Source organism: Pteropus alecto, unplaced genomic scaffold (assembly GCF_000325575.1).
Source record: "Pteropus alecto unplaced genomic scaffold, ASM32557v1 scaffold3, whole genome shotgun sequence".
Taxonomy (NCBI): Eukaryota; Metazoa; Chordata; class Mammalia; order Chiroptera; family Pteropodidae; genus Pteropus; species Pteropus alecto.
Genome location: NW_006442484.1, coordinates 10330470 through 10346608, shown reverse-complemented (window position 1 = coordinate 10346608; position 16139 = coordinate 10330470). Strand labels below are relative to the sequence as shown.

The 16139-nt window shown below is 31.7% G+C and overlaps 1 protein-coding gene across 12 annotated transcripts in view; it reads left to right on the top strand.

The window, feature by feature from the left end:
* Positions 1-16139, top strand: part of DPP10 (dipeptidyl peptidase like 10) — a 1220852-nt gene that overhangs the window by 769776 nt on the left and 434937 nt on the right. For 10 of the 12 annotated variants that reach the window (XM_006921020.2, XM_025039378.1, XM_025039373.1 and 7 more), the window contains one exon: positions 10611-10706. The exons of the other annotated variants lie outside the window; for them this stretch is intronic. In XM_006921020.2, coding sequence (XP_006921082.1) covers positions 10611-10706 — 96 coding nt within the window. The remainder of the gene's footprint in view (positions 1-10610; positions 10707-16139) is intronic. 12 annotated transcript variants of the gene reach the window in all.

Below are 16139 nucleotides of genomic sequence, written 5' to 3'. Positions count from 1 at the left end.
CAACCCACTGTAAAAGGATAGTATCATTAAAAATAATAGCATTATTATTAATAAAATTTCAACTTCTAGGACCTTTGTTCACCAATTTTTCTATGAATCACACATTGCAAAATGATGCTGCAAGTTGTGAAGATATGATACAAAAATTTGCTCATGGTGACGTGATTGAAATAAAGAACATACCTGAGGGAGCAACTGAAACATGGCTATGTAAGGCTACAAAGGCTCAGAGCAGGATTATAACACTGTAAGGTAAAAAAAAAAAAAAAAAAAAATCCATTGTGTGTGTGTGTGTGTGTGTGTGTGTTACTGTGTAATTTTTCTTCACTTATCACAACACGAAAGTCCTTTATGTAAATGTATTTCTCATGTATAGGTTTTCTACTCAAACTCAGGAGATGTTAATTTGAATAAATGTCTCAGAAAGAGGTTTAAGAATGATTAGCATTTTGAATAATTAACCAATTTAACTAATTAAGCCTATAAGTAAATCCTAAAGTTCTTGATTTATTTACTAAAAAGATGACAAATTGGAGGTAGAATTTAATAAGCCTTTCAGAACTTGAAAGTGCATTTCTTATTTGATGAGCATTTAGAATCTCTGCTGAAAACAAAGGAAACTAGTACAAACTATAACAGAAACTAAGGGATCTTAGACATGCAAGCTATTTTATTATATTGTGTGTGTATGTGTTTGTGCATGTCAGTGGATGCAGAGTACTTCTAATAAAATTCTATATGAAGAAGTCAATGCACCAAAGCAGAGCTCTCTGTTCTGATTGAAGAGTACTAACCAGGAAACCGCCATCTTTCCCACTCCCTCCTGTCCTGAAAAGTCTACTTAGGGTCCCTAGAACCCAGGTGGCAATAGTGTAATTTGGTCCAGGTCTTTCTCTTTACAAATATGGAAATTGATGCTATGGTTTATTCCTGTTTGAGAACGGAGAATGGGAGAATAGGTTCATAACTGTGTTGGGAACCTTAAAGAAGATGAATGCATTATAGGAGGCAAATTTCTTGCAATCTATATTCCAGTATTTTGTATTTAATATGTATTTTCTAAATATTCTCCCCATGTGTGGTGAAAAAAAGGGGTAGGGGAGGGAGAGGGAGAAAGAGACACATAAATAAATATATAATAACTTATTTGCCAGTTGTTCCCATCATTCTATTTAGTAGAGACATAGCTTTGGTCAGAATTTAGTAACTTCTTCCATAGTTGAATTTTTTAAATGCATTTTTTTGTAATTAAAATATGGCTTTCTATGTAGAAGTCACATTCTGAAAACTACTCAAGAAATAAAGAACATCTGTTGGAAGATTTCAGAAATAAATTCAATTAGAAGAATGTATTTTTTAGACTTTATAAGATACAGATTTAATCTGAATCAAAACTGGTTTTAGTGAGAATTGATGAGGAATCAACTAGACTCTTTGCTCAAAAAACTTAGCTATTACCACAGTATGATATTAGACAGAATAAGAAAAGGCTAAAGAAAGAAATAGGAAAAGGAAACGCAGCATGCCAAGAGGAACAAAGGCAATTTTCCAGGACTATACAGCAGATATTATGTGATGCACTAATTCCTTTTGTGCTTCTGTTTGAATGGATGTATTGCCGTTCAGAGCAATAGGAAGCGACAAGCTACTTGAAGTTTCTTTCATTGACAAGACTGATTTATAATTTATTATTTGTGTAATTCATTTTTTGACCTTACAAATTCAATATCATCAAATGCCCTTCCTTCAAAAGGAGACTTATGAGTGAATTTTTCCATTAACTGTGAGAAGCAACTCAATAATGTGCTTCTTGTAGGGTAAAACTGAGAACATAATGGAAACATTTTGACTGAAGAGAACAACTATAAAAGAGATGAATATTTAAAAAAAATTTTTTTTGTAGTTCTGGAATTGTAAATTCAAAGGTGCTTTATATTGACCTGCATAATTTAATTTTTCAATAATAATAATGACAATGACATTAATTGACTAATGATTTCCATATTTGTCCTCAGTTATTAAAAAATAAAAAGATATAGCTTGTCTCAAGATATATCTTGTGATATTTTTTCTGTTTCAATAATATATACTATTACTTCTCAAATTTACAATACAAATATTTAGTTAGTAATTTCCTAACTGAGAATCACCTGAAGAAATCTTACTATTTGGTATGTTTTAATAATTGTCTCTGTATTTTAACTCCAAGGCTACACTTATCAAACAAGAATGCTGAATATCACTCATTCATCTCGATAGCTCACACTGAACCCTGAGAAAGTACCTCAGAAAAAAACTGGTATTAGATTATAAATAATTTTAAGAGATGATCCCTCATGTAAAGCTCCTTTATTATAAATATTCAGAGAAGAGAATTCTGTTCCCTAATATCAACAAAATGTTTTAAATTTAATATTCACCTCTCATAGATCTTATTCTTCACTAGTTAGGTACTAGGTAACATATTTTATCTCTAGTTATTTTGTAACTAAATATACCTCTCTGATGTGTATGTGTGAGTGTGTTTATATTTGTGAAAGTTTAAAAACTTAATATATATTACTAGTTGTTACTAATAGGGTAATTTGTTAACCAAATAGAACCCTATGATTATGATTTTAACTATAAATAGCAGCACAAAACCCAATGAGATTCACAATATAACTATCTTAACAAATATTTAAAGAACTAGAGGCAGAGTAATTATTTGTTAAACAGTTACAAGATATAGAATATTAGCTAAAACATTTAGTTTTGGATACATGAATGTAGTAACAGAACTAAAACTGAATAATTCACTTGATGTTCTTTTCTCTGCCCCAGACTATCATTTAAGATCATAGATTGCTATTGGTATTTCTGTGCTTACTTCCCAAAATCACATGTTGCTTTTAAATGGCCTTTTGAAATAAGTCAGTTGCATAATCTTAAAAGAAGCAGGTAGTTCTTCAGTATTGAATTGAAGAAAACTAATTTAAGACTTTCAGTTCATGGATTCTCTTATGTTACTTTTTATCAAGTTTACTATTGACATCAAATTTAAATTGTATTAAATTTAAAAATTTAAATTTAAAAATTATATATTTGAAACAATTTCCTGTTAAAACAGTAATACAAAGAAAAATCTAATCAGGTATTTATTCAAAATTTCTCACAAGAAGAACGAATTTTCCCTTTCTGCTTATATGATTCATTCTTCTGTCTGGATTCTCAATGTACAATCAACTTTGTTTCCCACTACTATATTTAAATCTCTGTTTATCCTTAAAAGTTATTTTAATTTTCAATGTGTAGTGTTAGCACAGATTTGTCCTCTGGTACATTTCCATTTAAACATTATTGAATATTTAAAGTTCATTGAAAGAGTAACACTCCTTCCACCTCTCCTTATATAACTAACTAGATGAAAATGTAGAATGCAAATTATAGCAGTCATGGCTAAAGTCCAAATTTTTCAAAATATTTGTTGTCTGTCCATTCTCTAACCAGTAAACAGATAGACCTTAAACTTTTATTTTATTACTTAACAGCTGAAGCATTAATTCCCCTTTTATTTTCTACCTTTTTCCCCCGCATTGTTTCTTTTCACTAGGATGCTAAGACACTACAAAACACACTAAATACTGTCAAATTTTATGACATTTGAAATCAGAGATAAGATCCCAAATTCTTTTTAATGTGGGTTATAAGTGCTCACTGATAAAATGTGATAGGTAATGCTACTGCAGTTCTTATACTAAACAGTGTGCAATAATGATCACAGGGTAAATTTGGAATTTTAGACTGGCATGTTCTAGGTAATTTTCTCCAAGAAAAACAAAGTTCTCACTTTTTAGTGAATACTGTGACACTGCTGTATTTCAGAAAAGAGGATTGTGGCAAAGGTAACTTCATGGGCAAATTGGAGCAGAATGAGACGTTAATGAGGTGTGGAGAGGGTACTCTGAGGAGTATAATTTCAAATGGAAGAAGAGTTCTCTGGCTAAGGGAAATAAAACTATTCTTAACATATCATTATAACATTGTATACTGTCTTTTTGTTTTGAAAATGACTAATTAATAAAGTATTTAAAAAGTGAAATGAAAACATTTTGAGAGACAGCTTAGCTTACTTGGTCAGGGAAATGAAAATTCCACGTGACCTTTGTCATGATATTTAACTTTGCTGAGCCTAAGTTTTTCCTGTGAAATGAAGATGCTAATACCCAATAGAGTTTTAGAGGCATTTGAAAAGGGGAGGATTGATTATAAAGGATGAACATTAAAAAAGATTATGATAAGAGTTGGAGATAAAAGGAGACAGGTTATAGAAGCCAGCCTTGGAAGCTATTAGAAGAGAATCTTAAATATTCATTACATGTAAACGAAAGAAGTCTTCATTCTAGGACTGAAAAATTCAAGAGACCTCAGGGATAGTGCCCAGCAGCTAAAGAAGAATTTTAAAAAAGAACAAAAAATAAAGAAAAAAGTTCACTCTCAGTAATGAATGAAGGTAAATAAATTAACTGTTAAGTTACATATCTCTCTCTCTGATTGTTTAAAAGGTATATTTAATTACAATAAATTGAATTACCTTGATAAGTTATTTTAAAATAAGTTCTAGTGACAGCTGGAGTAGAAGAAAAATTCTTATTAAAATTATTACACTATTCTATTTAACAGAAAATAAATGGAAGTTTAAAAATATTTAACGAGAATATTAAAATGTTAATACATCAATGTAATGCAAAGTGGAAAAAACATGGACCATGTAATTTCATTTATCAGTACAGATCTAAATATTTAAATAAATATTTAACATGTTAATCTAGCAGTGTAAAATAATCATACTTCACCATGATCAGTTGGATTTTGTTATATAAATAGAAAGTGGTTAGAAATAGGAAATTTAATTTATTCAATGTTTATATTAATACATTAGAGAGGAAAATATTTTATATCAAAGAATATATATATGAAAGTATATCATGATACAGTAATAATTTCAAATAAAAATTCTAATTGACACAGGAATAAAAGAAATTACATAAGCATGATGATGATTTCTTTCCAAAAAAATATAGAAAAAATATCTTGTTAAATAATGAAATATTAAAGATGCTGCCATAATTGAAGAAAAAGACTGTCACTGTTATTATTCAACATTGTTTTTAACATTCAAGCTGATGATATAATTCATTAAAATGAAATAAATGCTTTTCAACAAATAGTACAAGAATAATAGGGCATCCAATAATAATAAAATAAAATAAAATAAAATAAAATAAAATAATAAAATAAAATAAAATAAAATAAAATAAAATAAGATATTAACCTATAGTTAACCCTCACATTATATAAAACAAGTAGGTCAAGATGAATGAAGAGACTTATATGTAAAATATAAAACTTAACTCTTTTAGAACAAAATTAGGAGAAAATTTTCAGGACATAGGATTAGGTGAAGCATTCTTAGTCTTGCTTAGCAAAATTATGATTTATAAAAAAATTGATAAATTTAACCTCATCAATATTAAAATAAAAAGTATTTTTTAAGAGGATGAAAAGAAAAGGTAAAGATTTGGAAGAAATCTTTTTTATTTTATTTTTTTAGTTTTTATAATTATTTATTCATTTAACGTTTTTTTCATTTAATTTTTAAAACACTACTATAGTTCACTTTTTGGAGGTAGTTTTTTTTTTAAATTTATTTTATTATTAGTTTCAAGTATACAGTACAATGGTTAGACATTCGTATAGTTTATAAAATGATCCTCCTAATTGCTCTTTCTCTCTTCTGGCTCTCCACCTAGCCCTTACATTACTGCTGTGTTCTCTATGCCATACTCCCTATCGCTATGACTGTCTATCAACTACTAATTTGTACTTCTTTAATATTGACACATGTGACAAATGATTTGTATCTAGAGTAAAGAACTCTCCAAACTCAGAAGCTGAACAAACACACAAAAACAATCCAATTAGAAAATGACATGAATAGGCATTTTACTAAATAGGATATACAGATCACAGACAAGCACATTAAAAGATGTTTATTAATTATTAGGGAAATGGAAATTAAAACCACAATGGGATACTATCACAAATATCAGAATAACAATTAAAAAACAAAACAAAACAAAAAAAACACCAGATTCTTGCATGAATGCAGAGAAACTGGATTATTTATCATTGCTGTTGAGCCCATAAAATGTTACAATGACTCTAGAAAAATGACGTCTTTTTACAAAACTAAATATATACTTAGTTTTATATGTGACTTAGCAATTACATATTTCTGCATTTATTCCTAAGAAAAATTTATGTTCACACAAAAACCTGTAAAAAATATTCATAGTAGCTTTATTTATAATAACCCCAAACAATTAATGATAACCCAGTTGTCCTTCAACAGATGAATGGTTCAGCAAACTCTGTTACATTCGAACCCTGGAACATTACTAACCAATGATAAACAACGGAGTATTGATACACTCAACAACTAAGATAGACCTCAAAGGGAATTACACTGAGTGAAAAATGCCTATCTCAAAAAGTTACATATTGTGTGATATCATTTACATAGCATTCTGGAAATTACAAAATGATAGAGATGGAAAATAGGTTAATGGTTGCCAAAGGTTGCAGAGAGAGGCTATGGTAGTAAAAGTGCAGCACAGGAGATCCTGGTGATGGAACTTTTCTGTATCTTGATTGGTGCTGGTCATATGTGATACAACTGCATAGAATTAAACACACACACACACATACATGCACATATGTATGCAAATGAATATATAAAACTGGTGACATCTGAATAAACTTGATGGAGAGTATTAATGTCAATTTCTTTTTGTGATATAATTATGCAGTGTTATGTGTCATTGAGGTAAACTGAATGAAGGGCATAAAGGATCTAGCTCCTTTGCAGTTACCTGAAAATTTTATCTACATATAGATAGATGATAGATTAGATAGATAGATAGATAGATAGATAGATAGATAGATAGATAGATAGATAATGTGTCTATCTATAGATAATGTGTCTATCTATCTATAGATAATGTGCAAAGGAGCTAGATCCTTTATGCCCTTCATTCAGTTTGCCTCATAGATAGATATATAGTCATAGATAGATAGTCATCGAAGGACACATTCTATCTATCTATCTATCTATCTATCTATCTATCTTTCTATATACAATTTGTATATATCTGTTATATACATAACAAATATATACATAACAGAAATATACAAATTGTATATAGAAAGATAGATAGATAGATAGATAGATAGATATCACATAAATGTATTGTTTAAACTTTGGGAAAGAATGAAAAAATATTTTTAGATGATATATTTAGATATGTGGAAAAATAAAAGATTCAATCACCATTGAAATTTTTAAGAAAATCTGATACGGTGAATAATTTAATCATCAACTGCATATGTGTGTGTATACTTATATAAAATACAGATATAGATATATGTTCTTATCCTAAATGATGCATGAATTTGTATTATTTAGAATAAGAATGGAAAATGCTCTGTTCATAATAATAACAAACCATAAATACATAAAACTTATCCTAATAGGAAAAAGTAAAAGATCTACATGAAAAATAGAAGGTGAAATATAATTAATGTATATAAAATGAGTGAAATAAGTTCTGAATGAAATAAATACCTTAATATTACAAAAATGTTTAAAGGTTTCCAATTTACTACATATATATCTTGCTATTTTAATAAAATTTATCAATTTGGTGATGACATATGATTTAAAAACATGTTTAAAGATCAAATATTTGAGAATTATAGAAATATAATTTGAAAATACTGTTGTTTGGTGTGATGCATTTGCCTTATAAATAAAGTATTTTTAAAATATTTGCATCTGCCTAAAATATTCAGTAAACGAAATATGTGAACTTTACCTTGTAACAGAAAAAAATTGGGAGAGAGAAACATATATATATATATATATATACACACACACACACACACACACACACATACATATACACACACACATACACATATATGTGGGATATTTATATATAATACATACAGTTATTTTTTTAATTTAGTAATAAGATTAATTTATGTAATACATTATCATTATATTATCATATTCTCTCCCACTGAAATAAAGTTGGACTCCTACTCCCACTTTACATATATAAATTTCATTGGGTCAAATAAATGTATTTTAGATAGAAATGGTGAAATATAATTCTCTGAGAATTGAAGAAGCTGAATTAGTTAAAATGATAATGTATTTTATATATCTTGGAAAATTTATAAAATTGAAACTTATCTATACCAAAATCTGCTCTTATTGAGATATCTCATAGAATTAGTATATTTCTGAAACCTTAGCAAAATTAGGTCACTTCATTAAAATCCCAAACTCCTATGACAGAAAAGGAATTCTAGAACCAAGACTTCTTTTGATTTGTCAAACAAAAATTACGATTTTATCTAAAATGTTTCTTCTCTTGTCCCTGCTATTCCTTTCTCTGAAGTTTGGAACCTGTAAGGCCCAGGTCATTTAACTTTTTAAACATTTAATAGACTTTATTTTCTAGAAAAGTTTTAGATTCACAAAAAATTGAGCTGAAGGTACCCCTTGCTTTCACACAAGGCAAGACCATCTGCATTATCAACATCCCACACCAAAAGTGATATGTTTGTTATAACTGATGAATCTACGTTGATACATCATTATCTCCCAAGGTCCATACCTTACGTGAGGGTTCACTCTTGCTATTGTATATTCTATAGGTTTGGACAAATGTATCATGACATGTATTCACTGTTACAACCACTGATAATTTTTATGTCTCAGTACTTTGCTTTTTTCAGATTGTCCTATAGTTGGAGTCATAAAGTGCATAGCCTTTTCAAATTGGCTTCTTTTACTCAGTAATATGCATTTAAGGTTTCTCCATGGCTTTTCATGGTTGATAACTCATTTTTTTATCACTGCATAATATTGTATTATATAGAGGTACCATAGTTTATTCACTTATTGGAGGACATCCTAGTTGCCTCCAAATTTTGGCAATTATGAATAAATCTGCTACAAATATCTGTGTGTGGATTTTTGTGTGACCATACATTTTCAACTCACTTGGGTAAGTACCAAGGAGTGCAATTCCTTGGTAATTACCAAATATGTTTAGTTTTGTAAAAACTGCCGCACTGTCTTCCTACATATCTAATATTTTTATTCCCAACAGCAATGCATGAGAATTGGTCATTTTACTTTAAAGCAAGGCCTTTATAAATTGCCTTTGCAATATATTTTTCTTTCTTTTCTTTGAACTCACATAGTACTCTGTATACTTATTCTGACATCTATCATATTCTTTCTTGTTTTGCAAATATGAACTCGTAAAGACAGGGATGTAGATATGTCTCTAGCATCTTACAATACTTCATATAATACTTTGAAAATTGCAAGTTCCAGTATTTTTTAAATGAATAAAGAAGTTCAGATTTTGGTGTGTCGGACTAGCAAGTGGAACATTTTATTTTGTAAATCCATATGTATAATCTAAGTGTTTTATGCTAGGTTTGGGATGAAGCAATTCTCACTATTTCCACTAGTAATATTTTTTCAGTTGATCCTTAGCAGTTATTTTGTAAGTCAAATACACTGTTGATCATGTTAAAGAAAATTGCATTTGAAGTTATTGATTCTTTGCCCCAGCTTTTCAGCTGGAAGAAACAAAACTCTTGTTATAAGTTTTGAATTTTTAAAAAACAGTATCTAATGAGGTTAGAATATAACTTCGACATTTTGTTTTCAATCAGAGTGAAGGTGAGAGTCAAAAGGTCAAAAGATGATGTTATACAATAAATAATGCTATTATTTTGCATTGAAAACGGAATGTTGCTTACTTGTCTATAGACTCTTGCATATAAAAGTGTGTTTACTATGCCTAATTTTGGTACTTAAACTGTGTTGTCCTTACATGTTTTAGATTTTGGAATTTAAAAGGGTAATACAGCTAGTTTATATGTCAGAAGCTAATATAAATATGTGATTTTCATTCATATTCTGGCATCGCATTATTTGAATTTTTATATTTAACTCTTAAATCCACTTAGTATTTGGTGATAATTGTTGGGGTTTGGTATCTATTCTGTTTATTCAGTGATCTTCCTTCTGAGTTGGGAAGTTTTCTTTATCAAATATATCCAGGGCCCTCAACTCTCTCATATTCGGTATTTACAACAGCACTGTAAATTTATCATTAAAGAGAATATGTCAAAATGATTTTAGAAAGTAATGGTCTAGATCATGAGTAAACAGTGAATAATGTGCCCTATGGGGCACAATGCACATGGGATTCTTAACTGCTTTCATATTGTATATCACTACATAACAAAGGATTGATCTATTAAATTTGTACTAAATCAAGACAATTTTAATAAAAATTATTTAATTTATTGAAAAATGTCATGAAAGGCAAATTTCAAATGCCAAAAATCATGTTAAAATGGTCACGTTATGTCATTTAATTAACATATTTTGAAGTTAAATATTCCAGATTTTATGACTCATTAATTTTAAAAATGAACATAAAGTAAGTGTCTAATCTAAAATTATTTTGTTTTAGATGAACTCACAAATTCATCAGAAACCAGATTGTCTTTAGAAGACCTCTTCAGGAAAGATTTTGTGCTTCATGATCCAGAAGCTCGATGGATCAATGGTATGTGTATATCTTTTTATATGTTTTATTTATTTTGAATTCTGGTAATTAAATTAAATAATTGTACCTGTAGTTAACATTTTAATTGACATTATTCTTCAAATGTTACATATACCATTTAATTAGAAATTAATACTTTGGCTCATGTGGGAGAAAACCACTTCCTAAGATAGGTCATCAGTAGAAACATCCTCAAAACATTAGATCAATTTTTAAATATTGGCAGTTCCCTTATGATCACTATGAGTTACATGACTTTGGTACATCTCTAGCATTTCTCTGGATTATTCTCATTGGTATAAAGTTTAGATTTGAGAGCTATATGTAAATGCTTCAACTTTGGCAACCAAATTAGTTTTTTTTTTTTTTTTTTCTTTCTTGGTGGTTTTCTTTTTAATCCGAATCTCCTGGAAACTCTTGGAAAAGTTGAAAGGACTTAAAAATGACATGCCTTTTTCTGCTCTGGAAAAGAAACCACCTCAGCTTTCCTTAGATTTTTTTCTGATTTTATTATTTTGAAAGAATTTAAAAGCACCTTTAGATTTAAAAAGAAGCAACCAAAAATAGAACCGCCATGTGGCTCCATGGACTTTGGTTTGCTTAATGGAAGGTAATAGGGGGAGTGATTGGGTAATTTAATCAGAAGAAATGTGTTCATGAAAAGAAAGTCAGGCTTTTATTTCTTAAATATTCCAATTGGCCTGACCATACTAATCACTGTGGTCAGATAGTTGTTAATCCTTGTCTTTCAATTTATTTAGACATAATATCTTTGCTTGTTTTCAAGGCCTAGGGTAGAATACTTGATGATAAATAAAAGGAGCTTTCCTTTTTACCTAATAATGATTATCTCACTTATAGTCCATTCTTTTTTTCTCTAATATTCTAATTAAGTGCTTTTATGCCTGCAAATTAAATGGTAATTTATGGAAGCTATAAAAAGAAAGTAACTTAATTCGTGAAGGCAGGGGCCAAATCATACTGTTTACTTAGCACTGTTACAATTCCTGGAGATCAGCAGGCACTCAAGATTTGTTTTTTGAGTAGACGAATATAGGGATTTAATTGAAGTTCTGTGTTATTTTTTACATAAATTCAAATTTCAGTTCAAATAAGTTTGAAGATGAGTGTCTATCATGGTGATGGTATAGATAGAAAAAGCAAGATAGCAATTTTATTAATTTATTTTTATATTTTCATTTTGATTTGTTCATGAATTTGGGACTTTCCATATTCTTGCTTTTGCTCTATGATTATTTTAGATGTACATTATAATTATTTCAGATGAGTGGTGTGATTAAAGAAGGCCAGTAAAAGAGATGTATCATTACCAAACATTTTCCTAATACACAGATCTCTCACAAATCATTCTCCTAATGTACTATAGTAATTTTGTAATTCATCTTTTTACTTGCTAGCAAGTATTTTTCTATTGGAGATGACAAAATAAAAAAAAATGTGAGTTTCATTGCAAGAAGATTGAGGTAAGTAAACACTATACTCACTGCCTCCCATGACCACGTTAAAATACAACTAAATTGTAGAACAATCAACCTGGAGAACCATCTGAAGACTAGCTGAACATAATTTTTATAACTAAAGATATAAAAAAGAGGCCCTGTTGAGACTAGTGGGAGGGGCAGAGCCAAGAAATGAGCTGGCCCCATACCCACATGTAATGGTCGAGCATTGGGAGAGATATCTTGGCGGTGGAGGTCCCCCCCTGAGGAGTGAGGGGTTCCACTCCCATACTAGGATCCCTAGCCCAGAGTCCCAGTACTGGGAAGAGGAATCTCTACAACATCTGGCTGTGAAAATGACCAAGGATTCAGTCTGTCCAGGTGAGATGGAAGGCTGCTGGAAATACAGATGTCTTGTTAAAGGGCTTACATACAGACTCACTCACTTGCAGGCACTCATCGTGGGCTCCAGTGGAGGGACCACACCTTAGGAGGTGCCAAGGTCATACAGGGAAATACGGAATTGTGTGGCTTCAGAGTGAGGGCTAGGAGGTCAGCCTCTGTTATCCCTGTGTTGAGCACTTGTCCTGTGCAGCCTGCAGGTGGGCATCATCTTTTCTGTGTCGAGCCCTCCCCAACATGGCCAAATCTGAACCTGCACTGGCTTGGTGAACTCTGCTCACACCACCCTGGTGACTCCCTGGGACCTTGCCACATCCAACTCATGAAACACCACTGGAGGCATTTTCAGTGGTGGGTAACCTGCCCCAACCCATGCTGAAATCTTTCTTAGACAACTCTTGGGGATTTGGGGCCCAAGGCAGGCAGCGGCTAGCCACCATGTTCTCTGGGACTTTTGTGAGGGGCCCCAAGCTCAGCACTGCTACCAATCCTGAATCTGTATTAACATGGTGAACATTCACCTCACCTTGATAATAACCTGGGACCTTGTCCCACCCAACCCTGCCTCAGTACCAACTGAGGCTCTCTTAGTGGCTGAGCCTCACAGGCAACCAGCAGGTGCCTTCAGGCCTTGGGGTGGTCTGGGCCTTTCGCTAAGCTGCTCCAGGCCAAGTATTGATGGCAGTTGGCTTTGGTTCTTAGTGTGGCCACCTTCACATGTCTAGCACAGGCAGCAACCAACCACAGATAGCTTTGTAGTTCCTACTAGGTAGCCCCAGACTGGTCATAGGCAGTGGCTGACCTTGGCCTGCATGGGAGCCTTTCCCAAGAGGCACCAGAACCAACATACCTGGAGGCTAGCTTCAGACCACAACAGAACACTACCCAATTAGCCCCACAAGCAGCATACCAAAGGGTGGTCTCAACAGACATGGGAACCCATTGGGGCGAATTCTCTGTGGAGTCAACCACTCACAGTATCTCATATGCTGTGGATGTGGCCAATCCTCATGGTCATTCAGCCTGAAAGTCATTCCCACCCTCTGATCTGCCAAAGCAATCAAAGCTCAACTACAACAGGAGGGAACACACAACCCATACAAGGGACAATCCTGAAACACATGTCACAAATGATCAGGGAGACTGCATCACTGTGCCATGCAAGATATCTGCCACATAAAGCAATCCAGCAGAGACAGAGACGTAAGAGATCTACCTAATACATAGAAACAGAGAAAGGCAGCCACAGTGAGGACACAAAGAAATATATCCCAAAAGAAAAACAGGAGAAAATTCCAGAAAAATGACTAAATGAAATGGAGACAAGCAACCTACCAGAGACAGAATTCAAAATACTGATTTTAAGGATGCTCAGGTAACTCACTAGGAACTTTAACAAATAGATAGCAAACATAAAATAAGACATAGAAACCATCAAGAAAAGAACCAGTTAGAAACAAAGAATACAACAATTAAAATGAAAAAAAAATATGCTAGAAAAAATCAACATCAGATTTTATGAAGCAAAAGAATGAATCAGTGATTTGGAAGACAAGATAGCAGAAAACATGTAATCAGAACAACAAAAAGAAAAAAAAAAGAATTAAAAAATGAAGATTAAGGTACTTCTGAGACAACATCAAGAGTGACAACATTCACATCTTAGCAGTACCAGGAAGAGAAGAGACAAAGAAGAGATCAAGAACATATTTGAAGAAATAATGACTAAAAACTTGCCTAACCTGGTGAAGGAAATAGACATGCAAGATTAGGAAGTGCAGAGAATTCAAACAAGATGAACCTAAAGAGACTCACACTGAGACATGTCATAATTAAAATGGCGAAGGTTAAAGACAAAGCGAATTCTAAAAACAGCAAGAGAAAGATAACTAGTTGCTTACAAGGGAGCACCCATAAAACTATCAGCTGACTTATCAACAGAAACTTTGGAGTCCAGAAGGGAGTATTCAAAGAGATGAAAATCGAGGACCTATGATTAAGACTACTCTATCCAGTAAGGCTACTTAAAATTGAAGGAGAAATAAAGAGCTTCCCAGAAAAGCAAAAGCTAAAGGAATTCATCACCACCAAAACAGTATTATAAGAAATGTTAAAGGGACTTCTTTAAGAAGAAGAAGAGGAAAAATAAAGAACATAAATATGAATAATAAAATGACAATAACTATGCACCTATCAATAATCACTTTAAATTTAAAGAGATCAGTTGCTCCAATCAAAAACCAGGGTAGCTGAATGAATAGAAAAACAAGACCCATATATATGCTGTCTACAAGAGACCTACTTCAGGTTGAAAGACACACGTAGACTGAAAATAAAGAGAAGGAAAAAATATATTTCATACAAATGGAAAAAAAGTTGGAGTAGCAATACTTATATCAGACAAAATAGACTTTAAACAAAGGCTATAAGAGGCAAAGAAGGACGTTATATAATGATAAAGAAATCAAGTCAACAAGAGGATATAACTCTAGTAAAGATCTATCTATTCAACATAGACACACCTAAATATATAAAGCAAATATTGACTGATAAAAAGGAGAGATTGGTGGTAATACATCATAGTAGGGAGCTTTAACACTCCATTGACATAAATGCACAGACCTTTCAAACAGATTAAGTCTGCTGTTTAGCAGACTTAAATGCCACATTAGACTAGATTGATTTGATATTTTTAGAGCATGCCATTTAAAACAAAAATATATACATTCTTCTCAAGTGCACATTGATTATTTTCCAAGATGGGCCACATCTTAGGCCACAAAACAAATCTCAATAAATTTTAAAAGGTTAAAATCATATCAAGTGTCTTCTCTGATACCATGGTATGACTTAAATGTAAAACCCGGAACTGTAAAACTCCTAAAAGAAAGCATGGGCAGTAAACTCTCTGACATTGCTTTTAGTAATATATTTTTTCTGATGCATCTCCTTAGGCAAGGGGAACAAAAGAAAAAATAAGCAAATGGGATTACTTCAAACTAAAACTTTCTGCACAGTGAACAAAATCATCAACAAAAGAAAAAAAAAAAACAATTGAATGGGAGAAAAATAGACCTGCTTTATCAGCTAGCAATTCTACTTTGGGATATTTATAGGAATGAATCCAAAACTACAAATTTAAGAAGACATACGCACCCCTATGTTCACCTGATTGCTATTTATGATAGCCAATAGAAGCAGCCTAAGTAGCTACTACCAATAGATGATTGGCTAAAGATGTGTTACGTCTCTATAATGAAATATTACTTGGCTATAAAAAGTGACATTTTAACTTTTGCAACAACATGGATGGGCCTATAGGCTATTATGCTAAGTGAAATAAGTCAAACAGTGAGAGACAAATAAAATATGATTTCACATATATGTGGAATTTAAGAACAAGATAAACAAACAAACAAACAAGAAACAGAAATAGAGTCATAGATACAGAGAACAAACTGATAGTTACCAGATGGGACAGAGGTTGAGATAAGGGTAAAAAAAGTGAAGGGGTTAAGAAAGAAGTACAAATTGATAGTTATAAAATAGTCATAGGGATATGGAGTACAGT